Source organism: Stegostoma tigrinum, chromosome 16 (assembly GCF_030684315.1).
Source record: "Stegostoma tigrinum isolate sSteTig4 chromosome 16, sSteTig4.hap1, whole genome shotgun sequence".
Classification (NCBI taxonomy): Eukaryota; Metazoa; Chordata; class Chondrichthyes; order Orectolobiformes; family Stegostomatidae; genus Stegostoma; species Stegostoma tigrinum.
This window is the reverse complement of record NC_081369.1, coordinates 29,514,762-29,533,160: the sequence shown is the minus strand read 5'-3', so window position 1 is coordinate 29,533,160 and position 18,399 is coordinate 29,514,762. Positions and strand designations below refer to the sequence as shown.

Here is an 18,399-nt window from a genome sequence, read left to right as displayed (position 1 = left end):
AGAAGATAGGTGGAGAGAGTATAGGTGGGGAGGTAGGGAGGGAATAGGTCAGTCCAGGGAAGACGGACAGGTCAAGGAGGTGGGATGAGGTTAGTAGGTAGATGGGGGTGCAGCTTGGGGTGGGAGGAAGGGATGGGTGAGAGGAAGAACAGGTTAGGGAGGCAGAGACAGGTTGGACTGGTTTTGGGATGCAGTGGGTGGAGGGGAAGAGCTGGGCTGGTTGTGTGGTGCAGTGGGGGGAGGGGACGAACTGGGCTGGTTTAGGGATGCAGTTGGGGAAGGGGAGATTTTGAAACTGGCGAAGTCCACATTGATACCATTAGGCTGCAGGGTTCCCAGGCGGAATATGAGTTGCTGGTCCTGCAACCTTCGGGTGGCATCATTGTGGCACTGCAGGAGGCCCATGATGGACATGTCATCTAAAGAATGGGAGGGGGAGTGGAAATGGTTTGCGACTGGGAGGTGCAGTAGTTTGTTGCAAACTGAGCGGAGGTGTTCTGCAAAGCGGTCTCCAAGCCTCCGCTTGGTTTCTCCAATGTAGAGGAAGCCACACCGGGTACAGTGGATACAGTATACCACATTGGCAGATGTGCAGGTAGATGGAGACTGAGAGGTCCGGGAAGGTGAAACTGAACCTTCAGTTCACCTGGGCCATCAAGTTTCACCTTCCTGGACCTCTCAGTCTCCATCTCAGGCAACCAGCTTGTAACTGATGTCCATTTCAAGCCCACCGACTCCCACAGCTACCTAGAGTACACCTCCTCCCACCCACCCTCCTGCAAAAATTCCATCCCCTATTCCCAATTCCTCCGCCTCCGCCCCCACGATAAGACATTCCACTCCCGCACATCCCAGATGTCCAAGTTCTTCCAGGACCGCAACTTTCCCCTCACAGTGATCGAGAACGCCCTCGACCGCGTCTCCCGTATTTCCCGCAACATGTCCCTCACACCCCGCCCCCGCCACAACCGCCCAAAGAGGATCCCCTCGTTCTCACACACCACCCCACCAACCTCCGGATACAACGCATCATCCTCCGACACTTCCGCCATCTACAATCCGACCCCACCACCCAAGACATCTTTCCATCCCCACCCCTGTCTGCTTTCCGGAGAGACCACTCTCTCCGTGACTCCCTTGTTCGCTCCACACTGCCCTCCAACCCCACCACACCCAGCACCTTCCCCTGCAACCGCAGGAAATGCTACACTTGCCCCCACACCTCCCCCCTCACCCCCAACCCAGGCCCCAAGATGACATTCCACATTAAGCAGAGGTTCACCTGCACATCTGCCAATGTGGTATACTGCATCCACTGTGACCCGGTGTGGCTTCCTCTACATTGGGGAAACCAAGCGGAGGCTTGGAGGCCGCTTTGCAAAACACCTCCGCTCAGTTTGCAACAAACTACTGCACCTTCCAGTCGCAAACCATTTCCACTCCCCCTCCCATTCTTTAGATGGCATGTCCATCATGGGCCTCCTGCAGTGCCACAATGATGCCACCTGAAGGTTGCAGGAACAGCAACTCATATTCCGCCTGGGAACCCTGCAGCCATATGGTATCAATGTGGACTTCACCAGTTTCAAAATCTCCCCTTCCCCTACTGCATCCCTAAACCAGACCAGTTCATCCCCTCCCCCCACTGCACCACACAACCAGCCCAGCTCTTCCCCTCCACCCACTGCATCCCAAAACCAGTCCAACCTGTCTCTGCCTCCCTAACCTGTTCTTCCTCTCACCCATCCCTTCCTCCCACCCCAAGCCGCACCCCCATCTACCTACTAACCTCATCCCACCTCCTTGACCTACCCGTCTTCCCTGGACTGACCTATCCCCCCTCCCCACCTATACTCTCTCCACCTATCTTCTTTTCTCTCCATCTTCGGTCCGCCTCCCCCTCTCTCCCTATTTATTCCAGAACCCTCACCCCATCCCCCTCTCTGATGAAGGGTCTAGGCCCGAAATGTCAGCTTTTGTGTTCCTGAGATGCTGCTTGGCCTGCTGTGTTCATCCAGCCTCACATTTTGTTGTGTTGGGTTCTCCAGCATCTGCAGTTCCCATTATCTCTATCTCAAATGATCAAATGACTTGTCTCTGTTCCTACTATTTAAATTGTGTAGTTATGGGGCCCCTTACTTTTGAACGAACTCTATATGGTGTCACTCCTAGGAGAGCCAGTTACTCCAGGCATGGCTTTGACACATTTTAGAAAATAGTTTATTCAGTAGGGATATGGACATACAGAGCGTTTCCTCTGTTGACATCCTACTATCTCAAGTTACGTGCAAGCCTTCCTAGTATGTGTTTCTATCTCTGACAAACGGGATTGAGGACTGCAAGATTGATGATTAAGAGAATGAGGAATAGGTGATGTAGCATTTCCAGGCAAGTGAAAGAAAACAGGAAATGAAATCCTGTAGTGTTATAGTAAGTGCAACTTTGCACAGAGAGGGAGAACACTGTTCCCTTTACTTAAACAAGTACTGCAGCCATGTTCAAAGTCTATAACATTGTCATGCTTTATTTCTTCCCACTGATGAAGTAGAACAACTTAATTAGGAGAAGGTTAATTTCAATGGGAGAGGGGAACCTAACTATATTTAAAATGGAACCAATTATGGGCAGGAAAAAAAACTGCAATGGAACCACAGATGATCTTTAGATAGCAATGCTTTCAGGTACAGACAAGATATAAAAACAAAGTTGTTGGAAAAGCTCAGCAGGTCTGACAACATCTGTGAAGGTAAAAACAGAATTAACGTTTCAGATCTGGTGGCCCTTCTTTGAACAGACAAGACATTTCATCAAGAAATGAACTGAATGCAAGGATCCTTGGTTGGGTGAAAAAGATGATGCATGTCAAATTTTAAGCAAAAATAAAGGAGCAACTAAGATATCAGGATGTCATATGGAAGAATGTTTTTAATATAGGTAATATACAACAATGATCTGGAATTTGCTGCCTGAGTGTAATGCAACTGGAAATGAATAATTTCAAAAGGAAATTGGATGTGCATTTGAGCGAAATGAACTTACATGGCAATGGTAATATAGCATGGCAAATACGACTGAAGATCCAGAACTGGCAGTATTTTTATGGACCGAATGGCATTCTTCTGCAGGCTGATGTCTTCAGGACCTTTGGGGGTTAGTGGAAAGTGAGGGAAGGGAGTAGCATAGGTTGCCTCTCCCTTGTCCTGGTTATTTGCTCAAAATCTATTACAAATCAACTTTTACCACATTTGAGGTCCTTGACCTGAAACATTAATATAGCTTTTCACTCTAAAGACAAATATGCTGCTTGCTGAGTATTTCCAGTATTTTGTTTTTAGTCACAAAATTTTAAGTCACATCTATAATCTGATTCAATGCCCTTTTAAAACAATTTTAATTTCTGCCAATAAGCCTGTCTGGCACTGAACGCAACAATTACTTTTTGAAAAAAAACATTTGAATTGTTGATTAAAAAATATAATTGGATTTCGCCCCACCCCCAACCCTTTCTAGTCTTTTAACCTTTGATCCAAGATATATTTCTGTACAGAGATAGCAAGAATTGCACATGCTGAACAACACAGTACAAAGTTGGAGGTACACAGCAGGCCAGGCAGCACCAGAAGAGTTGGAAACCTGACACTGAGTTGGGACCCTTCTTCAGAAGGGGAAGGGAGTGGGGAATAAATGGGGCGGGGGGGTGGGCCTAGGAAAAATGTGGGTGGGATGGTGATAGGTGAATGCAGGAAGAGTGGTGCCTATTGGACCTGACACAGCCTGTCAGTCATTTTCTACACCTACCCACCTTACCCTTCCCACTGACCAAGGTCACTAGCCCCTAACTGCATCCAACCTCCCACCACCCACCTACCTTTCCCCACCCCCGCCCATCTTCCCTCCCACTCCTATCCACCCCAACCATCCCACTGACCAGTCCCCACCACTCCCCACCTGCATTCACCTGTCACCATCCCACCTACTTTTCTCCAGCCACACCACACCCCTCCCATTTACTTCCCAGCTCCTTTCTTCCTTCCTATTTCAGAAGGGTCCCAACCCGAAACGTCAACTCTATTTCTTTAGATTTATTTTTGTATTTGACTGGACAAAGAGAGTCTACAGGTTCAACAATTAAGGCAGCTAACATAACGTTATCCTTCACTGTGAAATGGCCTTGACAAAATAGATAGGACTGGAGCTCTCTTACAGAGAAATCCATAACTAGGAGGTACTGTTTAACAATTAGAGGTGACCATTTAATGAGAGGTGTAAGCTTTTTTTGAGAGAAATTAGCATGTTTGAAGACAGGAAAATTCATACAATTGAGGTATGGCTGGAAGAGTCAAAACCAAATGGCCTTGAATCAAGTTGGCAGAGAAAAGTAAAAGAGCCTCCGAATTACAAGACTGAAAGTGAACTGAGGGCATGTTTCATACAACTGTGTCCAAGTGCTGATTACCAAAAACAGATCAGAGTTTTAACCAACACGATTCTCACTGCCCCACATGGAAACATTGTTTCCAAATACACTATCGCAATCCCCCAGGATTGTGCACTTCAATCAAGTCATGTCTTTCTCTTCTAAACTCCAGCGGAGAGAAGCCTAGCCTGTCAAACCTTTCCTCGCAAATCCAAGTACAGTTCAGTAAACTTTACCAAACTGCCTCCAGGACATTTACATCCTTCCTTAAGAAAGATGGCCATTATTCTCCAAAGTACTCCAGATGTGGTTTCACTAGTGTCCTGAATACCTCTGTCCTTTAGTACTCAATTTCCTTTGTGACAAATGATCACATTTTATTGGCATTCCTAATTACAAGCTCTACCTGCATATTAAATTTTTGCAATTCATGCACAAAGACACAGATCTCTTTGCATCTCAGAGTTCAGTTTCCATACGTGAATCATCCAAGTTACGACGTCAGCAGTGACGTCCATAGCTTCAAATGATAAATTTACAAAATACCACGTAATTACCATGTATTTTTAAATACTGGATGTCGAAATAAAGCCTCAGTACACAGAACTACTACTTTTCATTCTCTTAATTTGATCAATTATCTTTGTATTTGCACATATACTTTAAAGAAGGTAATGAGCAGTGTGTGAAGTCTTGATATAGCAATAGATTTGGCAGTACAAGGTCTATCGATTTCAACTTCTGACTATTATTTGACAAACAGAGCAGCAATAAAAATACTTCAAAAGGAGCAGAAATTTTTCTTTGCCATATAACACAGGATTAGGTACTCCACATACTTGAATGGTGCTGAAAAAAGACATTTTGTTGAAGTTATTAATTTCACAATCAGGACAACTTATAAAAATACCAATGATGGGAAACACCATTTGCACAGAACGAGAAGATAATGCCGATTGGTTAGCAAGTAGACTGTGAATCGTTGAGGTATTGTCATAGAGAATACATCAGTTAATGTTATTTGTACAGTACAAAATGTTTATTCCCCCTTTGAGAGTCCTGATGAACTTAAGGCTAAATGCTTCAAACAGTCTTTTATCAGCAATACGCACGTTCTGTATTTTCAAATGACCAATCATGTACATAGCTGTAGTTGATTCGAGTTGGCATATGGGTCTCAACCTTCAAACCAAAAAAAAAAGAACACAACACTTTGGAAACTGGAAATCTGGGACTTACTTTGGTTGAACTCAGTAAAGCACTGAAGGGTTAGAATGAAGAGACAGTGGCTTTGAAGGAGCATTCAGCTAACATACGCGAAAGGACACATTGTATCTTACCCAAAGAGGTTAACAGTTTACTTTACCCAATAAGGATACAAATTAAACTTAATGAATTGTAAAATACTGCTTTTGTACAACACAGCAAAGTAAGAGAGATATTAAACTTAAAGATACTGTAAAAATATTACTGAATGCTTTAGTTTCAAATGCACAAAATTGAATGAACAGCAATTCCATAAGCTACCCTAAGAAGCAACAGCATCATTTTCATACAAGCAACAGAAGAGAGTTTAAAATGTTCCACATTTTGGCACATTTTAGTTAAAAAGGAAAAACAAATTATTTACAAACTTTAAATAACAATTTTGCAACTGGTAAGAGGTAACAACACTACACAATGTTGGATAAAGAAACTAGTTAGATGAATAAACTATTTAAGCCAATGATAAAATATTTAATCCACATAAAATCTTGATAATTCAATCTGATCAAGCTCATTGTAAGGACATTCCGATGCACATTACTCAATTTCTTAAAAAATATCAAACCGTCATAGCAAATAATTTCTCAGGAGCTTTAAAAGGTGTTGTCAGTTTGCGCTTTTCCTCCCCTAGAATAAATTCATTCTTTCTTGAGCTACAGTGAACAGCACTGCATCGTAGCAAAAATGTTATTATTTATACGAACCCACCATGCGATCAGTTAATGCAGAGATCAGGGATCAGACCTCTAGATTATACTAGTCTGTATGGTTCTGTCTCCGGGATACATGAGCAGAGATCAGAGAAACCTTTTATTCAATTATCAGCTACTGTCCACTGACAACAATGCTGGGTGACGCTACATTTTAGAAACTGGTTGAGAAACAAAAAAACCATACTAAAATACAAAGTATTAAAATACAAATTTAATAAGACTTTTGTCATCGCAGTAGTGACTAATTTTAAGTTTTTCAGCAGTTATGTTTACAGCTAGTTTTAACATGTTCTATTTAACAAAATACATTCTCAAAAGGTGTTGCTATCCAATCAGAGAATTTTTCAAAATTTACACTTGAATCTGAACAAAAATATATATTTTGTGTACTATTTACAGGTTTTTTTTCAGCCAGTAATTAAATAAAATGTCACCCAGTTTATACACTGGCTTTCTGTAAATATTATACCAATGAACATTCAGTATTTGCAAAATCTATTACTGAAACTTATTTTGCAAATATTCTCTTCTTCTCTAATTACATATTTCAATATTGATTTGGTCAAGGGAAGAACAACATAGTGGTTTTTCCATACTGTTCTTCAAGCTAATTCCATCACCACAGGTCCTGAACTGAAAAGATCCAATAAAAAAACATGTTTGACTCCATTACACCAGCTGTGATAAAGCAGGACTTATCAGCTGAAGTAGATTCATCAAAATGAGAATTGTGGCAGTTTCTTCTGTCCCACAGAAAACGTTCAAGCCACTGACTGTGCAAACGTTCAGTATTTTTGTCTCAAAGGATATCTTCTACTTCAACTGCAACAAGCTGGTATATTTAAAAAAGAGCCTTGTTTCTCTACAACTGATCAACAATAAAGATAGATTTGGGATCCCTAAAATACCAACACTTCAATATTCATTACACAGTAATTTATTCCTGATCCAGCACCATCGCAGACAGTGCATTGGGGTCCCTCATGTGTGGGTGCGCGGCCAGAATTAGATCAATTTTCAGCCTTTGACTGACTTCAGGAAATATCTTCAACAAATCTTGTTTTAGTTGCTCAGTTTCCTCTCTTGTTCGCAAAGGGGGCATCTCAGGTCGTCTCGATTCGAATAAAAAGGTGGCATGCGGTGCTGAAGATGGTACAGTTGGATGAAGTATGACATTTGTCCTCTCTGGCAAAGCTCTAAAGGGAAAATGTGTGAAGGAGGCATTACTTTCAGTCTAAGAATTGCCAAATGTGCAATTTGCTTTATTATGGAATGTATTATTGCACAAGCTGCTGTATCTGCATGAGCAGGACTTTAAGCCGTTCAAAACTCTTGGTTGAAGGGCCCATGTTCAATTAGATTTGTAATTTCAGACCCACAATCTAAAATTATACAAAAACAATATAATGTAAAAACTTCACCTTCCTTCAGGTGAAAGGTAACCTACCAGTTCTGCGACATGCCTGCTGAACACTTCAGCGCACCCAACCCGGCTCATCATCCAAAAAAAAGCAATTCACTGGGCTGATTCCTGAGATGAAAGGGTTGGCTCACCAAGAATGGCTAAATAATTGAGGCCTTTAGGGAGTAAAGTCAAGAAGGATATAGGGTGACCTTGATGAAACATACAAGAGAGGCATCACAGGGTTGATGTTGAGAAAATATTTCCACTGGGGGAGGAAATGAGTCTTAACCTAGGGAACATAGTGACAGAATAAGGGGAAACATTTAAAACTGAAATGTGGAGTTTTTTTTCCCCTCAGAAGCCAGTGAAAGACTAAAATTCTCACCCAGAGTGTGGGAAGCTAGATCACAATGTATTTAAAAAGGAGGTAGGCAGATCTTTGAAACTGAGGCATGTGGGGCAATGAGGAAAAACTACAAGAGAACTTCAAGTCAATGGTGGATTAGTCATGGTCTTATCTAAACATCCAAAGTCTCTCACAGCAGGTCTGCTAGCTCCTGTGGAGAGAAAGAGAATTAAGAGTCTGATAAGACCTCCTTCTTGATTCCGAAGTCCTATTGAGTCGAGACACGAATTCTGCTTCTCTAACACAGATATGGTCACAGCTGCTGAGTTTCTCCAGCACCTTCCGTTTTTATTTTGGATCGTCAGCATCCTCAGTACTTTGGGATAATGGGAACTGCAGATGCTGGAGAATCCGAGATAACAAAGTGTGCAGCTTGATGAACACAGCAGGCTAAGCAGCATCTTAGGGGCACAAAAGCTGACGTTTCAGACCTAGACCCTTCAATAGAAAAGAAGAGTCTGTGTTCATCCAGCTCCACACTTCGTTATCCTCAGTATTTTGCATTTATTTGTCCAACTTGTCTCATCTGTCATGTACTGGCACACCAGACACACCAAAGAAGCTATGGAGGCCTATCAATAGCTCATCATTCCCACAAAATAGTCTTCTCGCCAAGAAACCCGGCTATCCTTACTCAAGAAACACATTCCCATCCTCTCTGGTCAACTGACCAGTCAGCAGCAAGGTGGTCAACATGTACAGAACTATGAAGAACACAACAGCCTATCCAGTCCGCAAGATCTCTTTTAAAAGATAAGCACTGTTTAGTTTAGAGCAAACTTTACCCGTTGCACTCAAAATTATCACTCTCACCATGAGAACTTTCAAATAATTTATTTTGGGGGGGGGGGGGGGGGGGGGCGGTAAAAGGTATCAAGTGTGTCCCAGTAGGGGGGGGGGGAAAAGGAAATGAATCAAAGATGAAGGCTTGAGAGATGAACAGATTAGATATTAAACTAACTAAACAAACACCTGCATGGTAGCCAGTTTAACAAACAAGGGATTTTAGCAAGCCAGAAAACAAAATTACAAGAGAAAATAACCATAAACAACATAAAAGGGTATATATAAATGCTTTATATAAGCACATTTAGTAATGGAGAACCAAAATGATTCAGCTCTCAGAGATGAACATTCAGATCATCAAATCAAAACTACATCTAGCATTAAAAAGACATGTTTGGGACACCACAAACAGTATAACAGTGCATGCTTGAGGTAAAATTGACTCAAGATCCAGTGCTGGGGAGCACCATAGCAGGGTTTACTTACATGCAGCATATAATTGAACTGAAAATAAACAAACAAAAAAAATGGATGGCAACCTAGCACTGCCTCAGGTAATTTAAACATTAAATGGCTATGAAAAGCAGAAGGTTCAATAGCCTATCCTTGAACATGCTGGAAATTAAAATTATAGGGGCAGACAAAGGGTTAAATCTTATAATGATCAGCAGGATGATGTACTGATTTATGAAGTGTTACAATAATCAATAGAATGCCGTACCTTAACAGAATGAAGTGCTTGAGCATAGGTCAAGGGAGTGTAAAACAATGGTAGGACACCTAGGTTAGCTATTAATTAGGTTAATTAAAGCATGTAACATAGAAGTAAGGACTAGCATGATGTAATGGGGTCAACCCGGGGCGAGGGATCGTTGTGGCAGATTTAGTAATAAATAAGAAACTTGGATACATGCACAAGATGGCTTCTCGGTGCAAATTAGCAACAAAATGGCTTCTAGGCTGCGAACTTTATTAATTCTGCTGGAGCTACATAAATCACTAACCCTCAGACTGCTGCAAAGGAAGACAGTAGACAATATGCCTTTCAGAATACAGCAGTAACCTGATAAGATAGAGGAGTACTAACTGCTCTAACTGACCTTCAAGTGCAGGTGCAGTGGCTCTCTGCCGTAAGATAAAAAGTGATCTAAGTGTAGTGACATAAGTTGCTTACTAGTTAATATGATTGAACCTAATCTATAAGACAAGTTCAAAATGGAAAAAACCTTACAGCAGAAATAGCAGTAGACACCTCATTATAATAGAGTAAATTAGAGATAAGTTTGAAGCAGAAGAAACCATTGTGGCGAGATAAGAAGCAGATAGTCATTATACTATGAATTAAGCAGAGGAGGAGAAAAAAAATCAGAGTGGTGGGAATGGAAAGACAGGACAAGTTGATACCATTGGCTCAAGATAAGATAACTCGGACTGAACCGGTTGGGCATGCTGATGAGCTGAGCCAGAAGTTGACAACAAAATGGTACAAGAAGTGCAAGTCAGAGAGGCTCGGGGGCACTAAGAAAAGACTTCTAGACTGTCACGGCTTTGTTTGCAAATAAAAGTTCATCTTCTTGAGGAACTCTCCGCATCTCCAAGTGATTTTCTACCACAGAAAACACTGTTGACTCAATAATTGTTGACAATAGATAGGCTATAACTAGAATCAATACCTCAGGAAGGCAAAAAAAAACCCTTTCATGTTTCCAGCTGAAACAGAGTTATCAGGCAAACATGTAATTGTAACTCCCATTGTTGTAAATATTGATAATACCCAAATTAAATCACAGAATTATTTCAGGAAACACTACATATTCCTTGAGCTCAAACCTATATTGCAACAAGCAGTTAGGGCCTTCAGCACAACAAAACATCAAACATATAAAATACTTGTCTCAGAAGAGACTTGTGGAGTAAGTCAAAGTGATTTGTTACCCAAGTGTGTGATGAACAGTCTAATTGCGACTAGTACCTGGAAGCATCCACTTGATGCAGAAAAGCCTCCAATCCAGGACCATACCTTCCAAGGGGATCATCTGGTAACATGATTAAATCTCCAACAAATGTATACTGTAGTAACCTAATTTATAAAGAAATGGTTGATAGCATATCAAATCGAACAAAGTGAACATTAAAATAAAAATCAATGCAAGAATATTTCCTGGTGAATTTCAGGAAAACAATTGCTCATTACTTCTGCAAGATGGTGGTAGAGGGTTGCTTTTCAGACCAGAGGCCTGTGATAAGCGATGTGTCGCAAGGATTGGTGCTGGATTCACTGCAGTTCATCATTTATAAATGATTTGGACGTGAATTTTGAAGGTACAGTTAATAAATTTGCTCAGAACACCAAAAATAGGTGGTGTAGTGAATAGTGAAGATAATAATCTCAGATTTCAAAAGGATCTTGATTAGATGGTCGAATTGGCCAAGGAGTAGCATTTGGAGTTTATTTTAGATAAATGTGAGGAGTCGTGTTTTGGTAATGCAAGTCAGGGCAGGATATACAGTAAATGATAGGGCCTTGGGGAGCATTGCCAAACGAAAAGACTTAGGGGTGCAGATGCATAGCTCCATGAAAGTGGAGTTGCAGGTATGCAATGTGGAGAAGGTGGCATTTGGCACACTTGCCTTCAATAGTCAGAACACTGAGTATAGGAGTTGGGATGTCATGTTGTGGGTGTATAGGACATTGGTGAGGCTCCTTTTAAAATACTGTGTGCAAATACTGTGTGCAATTCTGGTGACCCTGCTAGAGGAAGGATGTTGTCAAACTGGAGGGGGTGCAGGAAAGATCTACAAGGATGGCACTGGGACTGGAAGGTTTGAGCTATAAGGAGAGGCTGAATAGGCTGGGGCTATTTCCCTGGAGGCTGAGGGTGGCCTTAGAGAAGTTTGAAAGATCATGAGGGGCATGGATAGGGTAAACAGCCAGACACACAGTCTTTTTCCTAGGGTGGGGGACTGGAAAGAGTCCAAAACCAGAGGACATCGGGTTTAGGTGAGAGGGGAAAGATTTAAGTAAAAAAAAAAGGATCTGAGGGGTTACTTTTTCCACACAGAAGGTGGTGCATGTACAGAATGAGCTGCCAGAGGAAGTGGAGGTGGAGGTGGTGGTACAACTACAATATTTAGAATGGATGGGTATATGAATAGTAAGGGTTTAGAGGAATACGAGCAAGTGCTGGCAAATGGGACTAGGTCAGATTGGGACGTCTATTTGGTCAGTACAGACGAGTCGGACCGAAGAGTCATGCAGGATAGAAACAGACCCTATCACTAAGGAGTAGTACAGCAGCTTTAATTTCAGCACAAAGCTAAACTTACAACATTACAGCATTTTACTGGGATTCTCTCAAACAGTCCACAATTCCAGACTCTATTGATTAGATTTATAAACATTAGTGTTTAAGTTCAGAAACTAATTTTTAAAAATGATGGTTTTCAATTACTTAACTAGCTGAAAGCGCCATTTAGTCACTCTATACAGTATTAATGTTGTACCGAGATGCCAAATTATTATGGTTTGCAGTGACATAACCTCAACCAAGCAATTACTACACCATAACTGGAACATATACTTTTGAGCAGCAAGAGAAAGTGATAAAAAGGCATAAGCCCAACTCACCAGAAAGTGACCATGCCTCACCAGGAGACTTGCAACTCTAATCAGCTGACAGTTCTCAAGAGGCCAAGTGCAAAGGTCACTGAACTAAGAGGTTTTCCACCAGAGACAGCTATGCTGACTTTTGTTTGGGCACTGAGTTTCTCTCTATGCCTGTCAAGGAACAACTGTGTTGACAGGTGGCATTAGGTCCCTAACTCTAATTTGGGTGTACGCTTGAAGCATCGTAATATTTCAGGCTATGGAACTAGTGTGGGCAAGTCAGACTAATGTAGACAGTAGTATACTTTTGGTGGTGCAGACTTGATGGGCTGAATGGTGTACTATATGATTACATGATCCATAGGCAGTTTTTCTGCTCCCAATTCTAGTTACTTCTGCTGGAAGGTGTATTTGTATGGTCAAATCACAAGGTGGCGCTGTACTTTGAGATAAAGCAACAAACATCAGCTAAGCTCCAACTAAGCCAAAAATTGGTCATTTACTATGATCTGGGGACTACCAGTGCCCGTGGAACAATATCACAAGTTATTCAATTTAGAAGGAATAAAATGGGGAACATGTGAAATTCTTGCACATCACACAAGGATATTTCTCCGTAAAAATTAATGTATTAATTTTGAGCCTGGCTTACCACACATTTGGAACACTTACTATGGAAAATCAACACACTACACAATGGAGGAATTCCACTGAAAGGCAAAAATCATACTTCTCACATTCAGAGAGGATAAGAGTTCATTTATCTTTTCCAAGTCTTTGCAAGATACAGAAGTATTCAAGAAAGTAATCAAAAGGTTTTTTTTAAGACAATGAATGATCTCAGCCAAGAGTTGTAATTTGTTTCATATAAATACAACATTTTTATTCATTTCAGTTACATTTATTCTAAACCACTGTTAAAGCATGAAGATCCTTTGGCAACTAACAAGTTATGAAAACCATATAAATAAATTTTTGAAGTGACTTCTGTTTGTGGAAATTAGTCCATTAATGACCGAGAAAGTCAGCCACTTAGCGCAGCAAGATTGTCTGTTTTTGTACTGTTGCAATCATGAAAATGTCACTAGTTTGTAAGCTATCTTTTGTGGTTTACAGTTTTGAAGGGCTTCATTCTGTAGTAACAAGGAACAGGAAAGAAGGGTCCAGGTTTTTTTGGTGTCGGAGCAGTGACTGGGGGGCACTGGAGCATCTGCAAAACTAAGAATCATGATAGCATGTAAACAGAGGTGCTCACATTGCAGTCAGAAAGGGAATAGATGACCACCAGTTATTGTAAAAGGATTAGGCAAGACATGCAGGAATTCCCCGTGACCATTCCCCTGAAAAACAGATACACTGCACACAGGGGAATCATTTATCAGGGGAGAACAGCACCAGCTAAATTTGTAGCACCATAATTTGCTCTGCTGCACAGGAGAGGATCAAGAAGTGTGGAAATACAATAGTTATAGGGGATTCAATTGTAAGAGGTGTCGATAGGTGAGCCCACAAACAAAAAAAATCAAGATTGCCTGTTGCTTCCTTGGTACTCGGGTGAAGAATGGCTCAGAGTGGGTATAGGGTATCTGGAGAGACAGGGTGAATAGTCAATGATCAAGTACACATTTATACCAATGGCACAGGTTAAAAGAAGGTCCTAAAAGCAGAATATAGGGAGATAGGAAACAAATTGAAAAGTGGGATCTCAAAAGGCCATGATCTCAGGATCACTACCAGTGCCACGTGCTAGTCAGAGTAGAAATAACAAGATATAGCAGCTGAAGAGACAGTGTAAGGGGAATGATTTCAAATTCATAGGACATTTAGACTGGTACTGGAAGAGTAGGACAAGTATAAATTGGCAGGTTACAACTGGGCAAGACTGATGTGTTAGGATAACATTTACTAGTGTGTTTGGGCAGCATTTAACTAAATTGTCAGTGGGGTGGGAATATAAGCAAGGAGTCAGAAGAAGGGGAACTAAGGACAAGAACAAGACAGAAAGGGCAATGGAGAAGTGACAGGCAAAGCAATCAAACACTAAAATCAAGGTCCACAGTTGAAAAAACAGGAATGGGGCAAGGAATGTTAAGACGACAAACCTTAAGGCTTTGTGCCTGAACACACACAGCAATCAAATAAAAAGTGGATGAATGAAGCACGCAAGTTGATACAAGAGGGTGTGATATAGTTGGGATTACAGAGACGGGACTGCAATGTGCCCAGGGATGAGAACCAGGCATTGAGGGGTATTCAGTATTTAGGAAGCAAAAGGTGGTGGGGATACATTGCTGGTTAAAGAGGATATAAGTACAATATTGAGGAAAAATACTAACTCAGGCAATGTAGGATCTGTGTGGATAGAACTGACAAATACCAAGGGGCAAAAGACATTAGTCCGGGGGGGGGGGGGGGGGGGGGGGGGGGGGGGGGGGGGGGGTATAAAGGCTTTCAAACTGTAGTGGTGATGTTGGGAACGGCATTAAACAGGGAATCAGAGATGCATACAGTAAAGTAACAGATTTCATGTTATAGCTGCACGAGAAGTTGCAAGGCATGCAGTGCAATAATTGCAGAATTCTCCTGCAATTTGGGCCAGAGGCAAATTGGGTGCGACTAATCTGCACATAGATGGGTCAAAACAAATTAGTCACAAACCATGGAGGACAAATTCTGGTTTTCTGGATCAATACATTGAGAAGCCAACTAGAGAATAAGTGATGATAAACTGAGTATTATGCACTGAGAAATAAATAATTCTTAATGCACTTGTAAGAACTCTTGGGGATTATGGTTGCTCATGTGATAGAATTTTTCCTCAAAATGGTGAGTGAGGCGGTTAATTCTGACAGTATATTCCCAAATCTCAAACTACAAAGGTGGCAGGGCAATATGATGGCCTGGGAAATGTTACAAAAAGGAATGACAGTAGACAGGCAATGGCAAACATTCAAAAGCGAATGGGTGAACTAAAAAAATTGTTTATTTCTGACTGGTGCAAGAGTGCAAAAAGAGAACAGTGGCCAAACCATGGCTTATGAAGAAATATAGAGGTAGTATTCAATGCAAAAAAGAGGGATACAAATTGACAAGAGGGAAAGCAAAAGACCTGAGGATTGGGAACAGTTGCAAGTCAAAGGAGGACTAAGGGGAAGGAGAAAGTACAGAATGACAGTAAGCTTGAAGGAGAACACAAGAAATTTGGGCGGCATGGTGGCTCAGTGATTAGCAGTGCAGCCTCACAGCACCAGGGACCCGGGTTTGATTCCAGCCCCAGGCGACTGTGTGGAGCTTGCACATTCTCCCCGCGCCTGTGTGGGTTTCGTCCGGGTGCTCCGCTTTCCTCCCACAGTCCAAAGTGCAGGCTAGGTGGATTGACCATGCTAAAAATTTCCGGTAATGTTCAGGGTTGTGTGGGTTATAGGGGGATGGGTTTGGGTGGGATGCTCCAAAAGGTCGGTGTGGACTTGTTGGGCCAAAGGGCCTGTTTCCACACTGTAGGGATTCTATTCTATTACTGCAAATGTATGAATAGTTACTGAAAGCGAGGGAAAAGAAAAAAAAAAGTGAAAATTACAGTCAGAAAGAGAGGAATTTAAAATGGGGGGGGGGGGGGGGGGGAGGCTTACGAACTAAATTCGTACTTAGCTTCAGCCTTCACAATTGATGAGATTGAAGGCTCATAAATCCCCAGGATCTCAAAGTCTAGATCAGAGACAAAAACAGATTTTGCTTGAAAAACTCAGCATCTTTGGGGAGGAATCAAAGTCAATGTTTGGGGTCCAATGGCCCTTGTTCAGAGCTCTACATAATCTACATCACAGTGCACTTAAGGAAATGACCTAGAAATACCAGATGCATTGGAGGTCATCTTACAAGATTCATTAGACTGTTCGATAGCTTCTACAGATTGGAGGGTAGCTAACATAACTCTACTATTTGAAAAAACTAATGAGAAAACAGGGAATTATATAGCACTTTGGTAGTAAAAATATGAAGGCAGATTATTATTTGAATGGCTATACACAGTGAAGGGAATGTTCAATGAAACCTGGGTGTCTTGTGCAATGGTCACTGAAGTGAAGTGTGCAAGTGCAGTGTGTAGCAAACACGGCAAACCATATGTTGGCCTTCATAGCGAGTGGATTACAGTACAGAAACAAGGATGTCTTGCTGCAATTATATGGGGCACTGGTGAGTTCAAACCTGGAATACTGTCCTTATCTGAAGAAGAATATTCTTGCTTTAGAGGTAGTGCAGTGAAAATTTACCAAATTTATTCCTGGGATGGTAGGACTGACGGAGGAGGTGAGATTGAGTTAGTTAGAATTGCATTCACTGGAGGTTAGGAGAATGGAGGATGGGGATCTCATAGAAACCTATAAAATTCTAACAGGTCTAGACAATTTAGATGCAAAAAGAATAGAGGAAGGGGTCAAGAGCTAGGGGTCATGGTTTAAGGACAAGGGGTAAACCTTTTAGAACTGAGATGAGGAAAAACGCAGAGACTAGTGAGCCTCTAAAATTCATCATCACAGAAAGTGGCTGTGGCCAAACCATTGTTTTTTAACAAGGAGCTAGATATGGCTCTTGTGGCTAAAAGGGAACAAGGGATATGGTGGGAGGACAGAATTAGGGTATCAAGCTCACTGACCAATCATGATCATATTGGAGAGTGGAGCAGACTCAAGGAGTCATTGGCCTATTCATGTCCCCATCTTCCACGTTATATATTTTTCACGTAAATACATAATCAATCCAATTACTTTAAGCAGGCAGCCTGGTACTTATAAAGCACTACTCATGAAGACAAAACTGAGTTCAGGAATTGCAATGGACAAGATGTCCAAGGGCACAAAGAAAACAATGAATGGTTTGGAAAATTAGGACAACAAATGGCAACACACAGAGGCAGGAGTTTGGGCCTGATGGTTTAGAAAAATACAGCAGTGGCAATTTGGGTCAAAGTCTTGTACCATTGCTTACTCATAAGGCTGTCAGACCTCACTCCATTCAGTGCTGTTAACACCAGCTACCTGAAATAATGCCACCAGACATTGTGCCTTTCTCAGTGTTCCAAAATTACAGCTGGACTCAAGGAGCACTTTCTGGGACTTGTACGTTTGTACTCAAATTTCTAGCCTGCTTTCCAAGCATTCCCAAGCTTGCAGGTGCCTTCAATTTTCTGAGACCAAGGCTGCCTTCTTAATGCGCTCAGATCTCATGATCCCTTTTGGAAGATCCTAATGCCAAGTCATGCACTGGCATGAATAAACCCCTTTTACTTAAAGACATACTTATCATAATAAATGGACACACCTAAAATAAAACAAAACTGGCACATGGTTACCTGTCTTGAATTATTGCTTTCCAGGCTGGAGATTCATGAACAAATTCTTTGAGGTTGTCATTAGTAACGATAATCCCACCAGTTTTCTCAGCAAGGTGCAACAAAAACCTGTAAAACGGCAAACACAAATATGTTAAAAATATTAGTAAAGACTTAACTACAGTAACTGAAGATGGGACATACTTCATTATATCTCAAGTTTTGGAACATAGAACAGTACAGCAGAGTACAGGCCCTTCAGACCACAATGTTGTGTTGAACTTTTACCCTAAACCTAAGCCTAAGCCTATCTAACCTCCCCTCCTACCTTATACTATCATCCACAGGCCTATCCAATAGCTGCTGAAATGCCCCTAACATTGGCCGACTCCACTACTGCTTCCGGCAATGCAATTCACACCCCTACCACTCAGTGAAGAACCTACTCTGATGTCTCCTCTATATCTACC

At 41.6% G+C, this 18,399-nt stretch overlaps 1 protein-coding gene across 2 annotated transcripts in view; it reads right to left on the bottom strand.

Annotated features, from left to right (window-relative positions):
- Positions 1-5,113: 5,113 nt before the first annotated feature.
- The window catches only part of n4bp1 (nedd4 binding protein 1), a 34,398-nt gene continuing 21,112 nt past the window's right edge, over positions 5,114-18,399 (bottom strand). Inside the window, exons 5-7 of one of the 2 annotated variants that reach the window (XM_048546988.2) lie at positions 17,951-18,058; positions 10,966-11,073; positions 5,114-7,592 (exon numbers count right to left, since the gene is read on the bottom strand). In XM_048546988.2, the coding sequence (XP_048402945.1) occupies positions 7,334-7,592; positions 10,966-11,073; positions 17,951-18,058 (475 nt within the window). In that variant the 3' untranslated portion in view covers positions 5,114-7,333. Of the gene's footprint in view, positions 7,593-10,965; positions 11,074-17,950; positions 18,059-18,399 lie in introns of those variants that run through there. The other variant, XM_048546989.2, reaches the window with a different exon arrangement.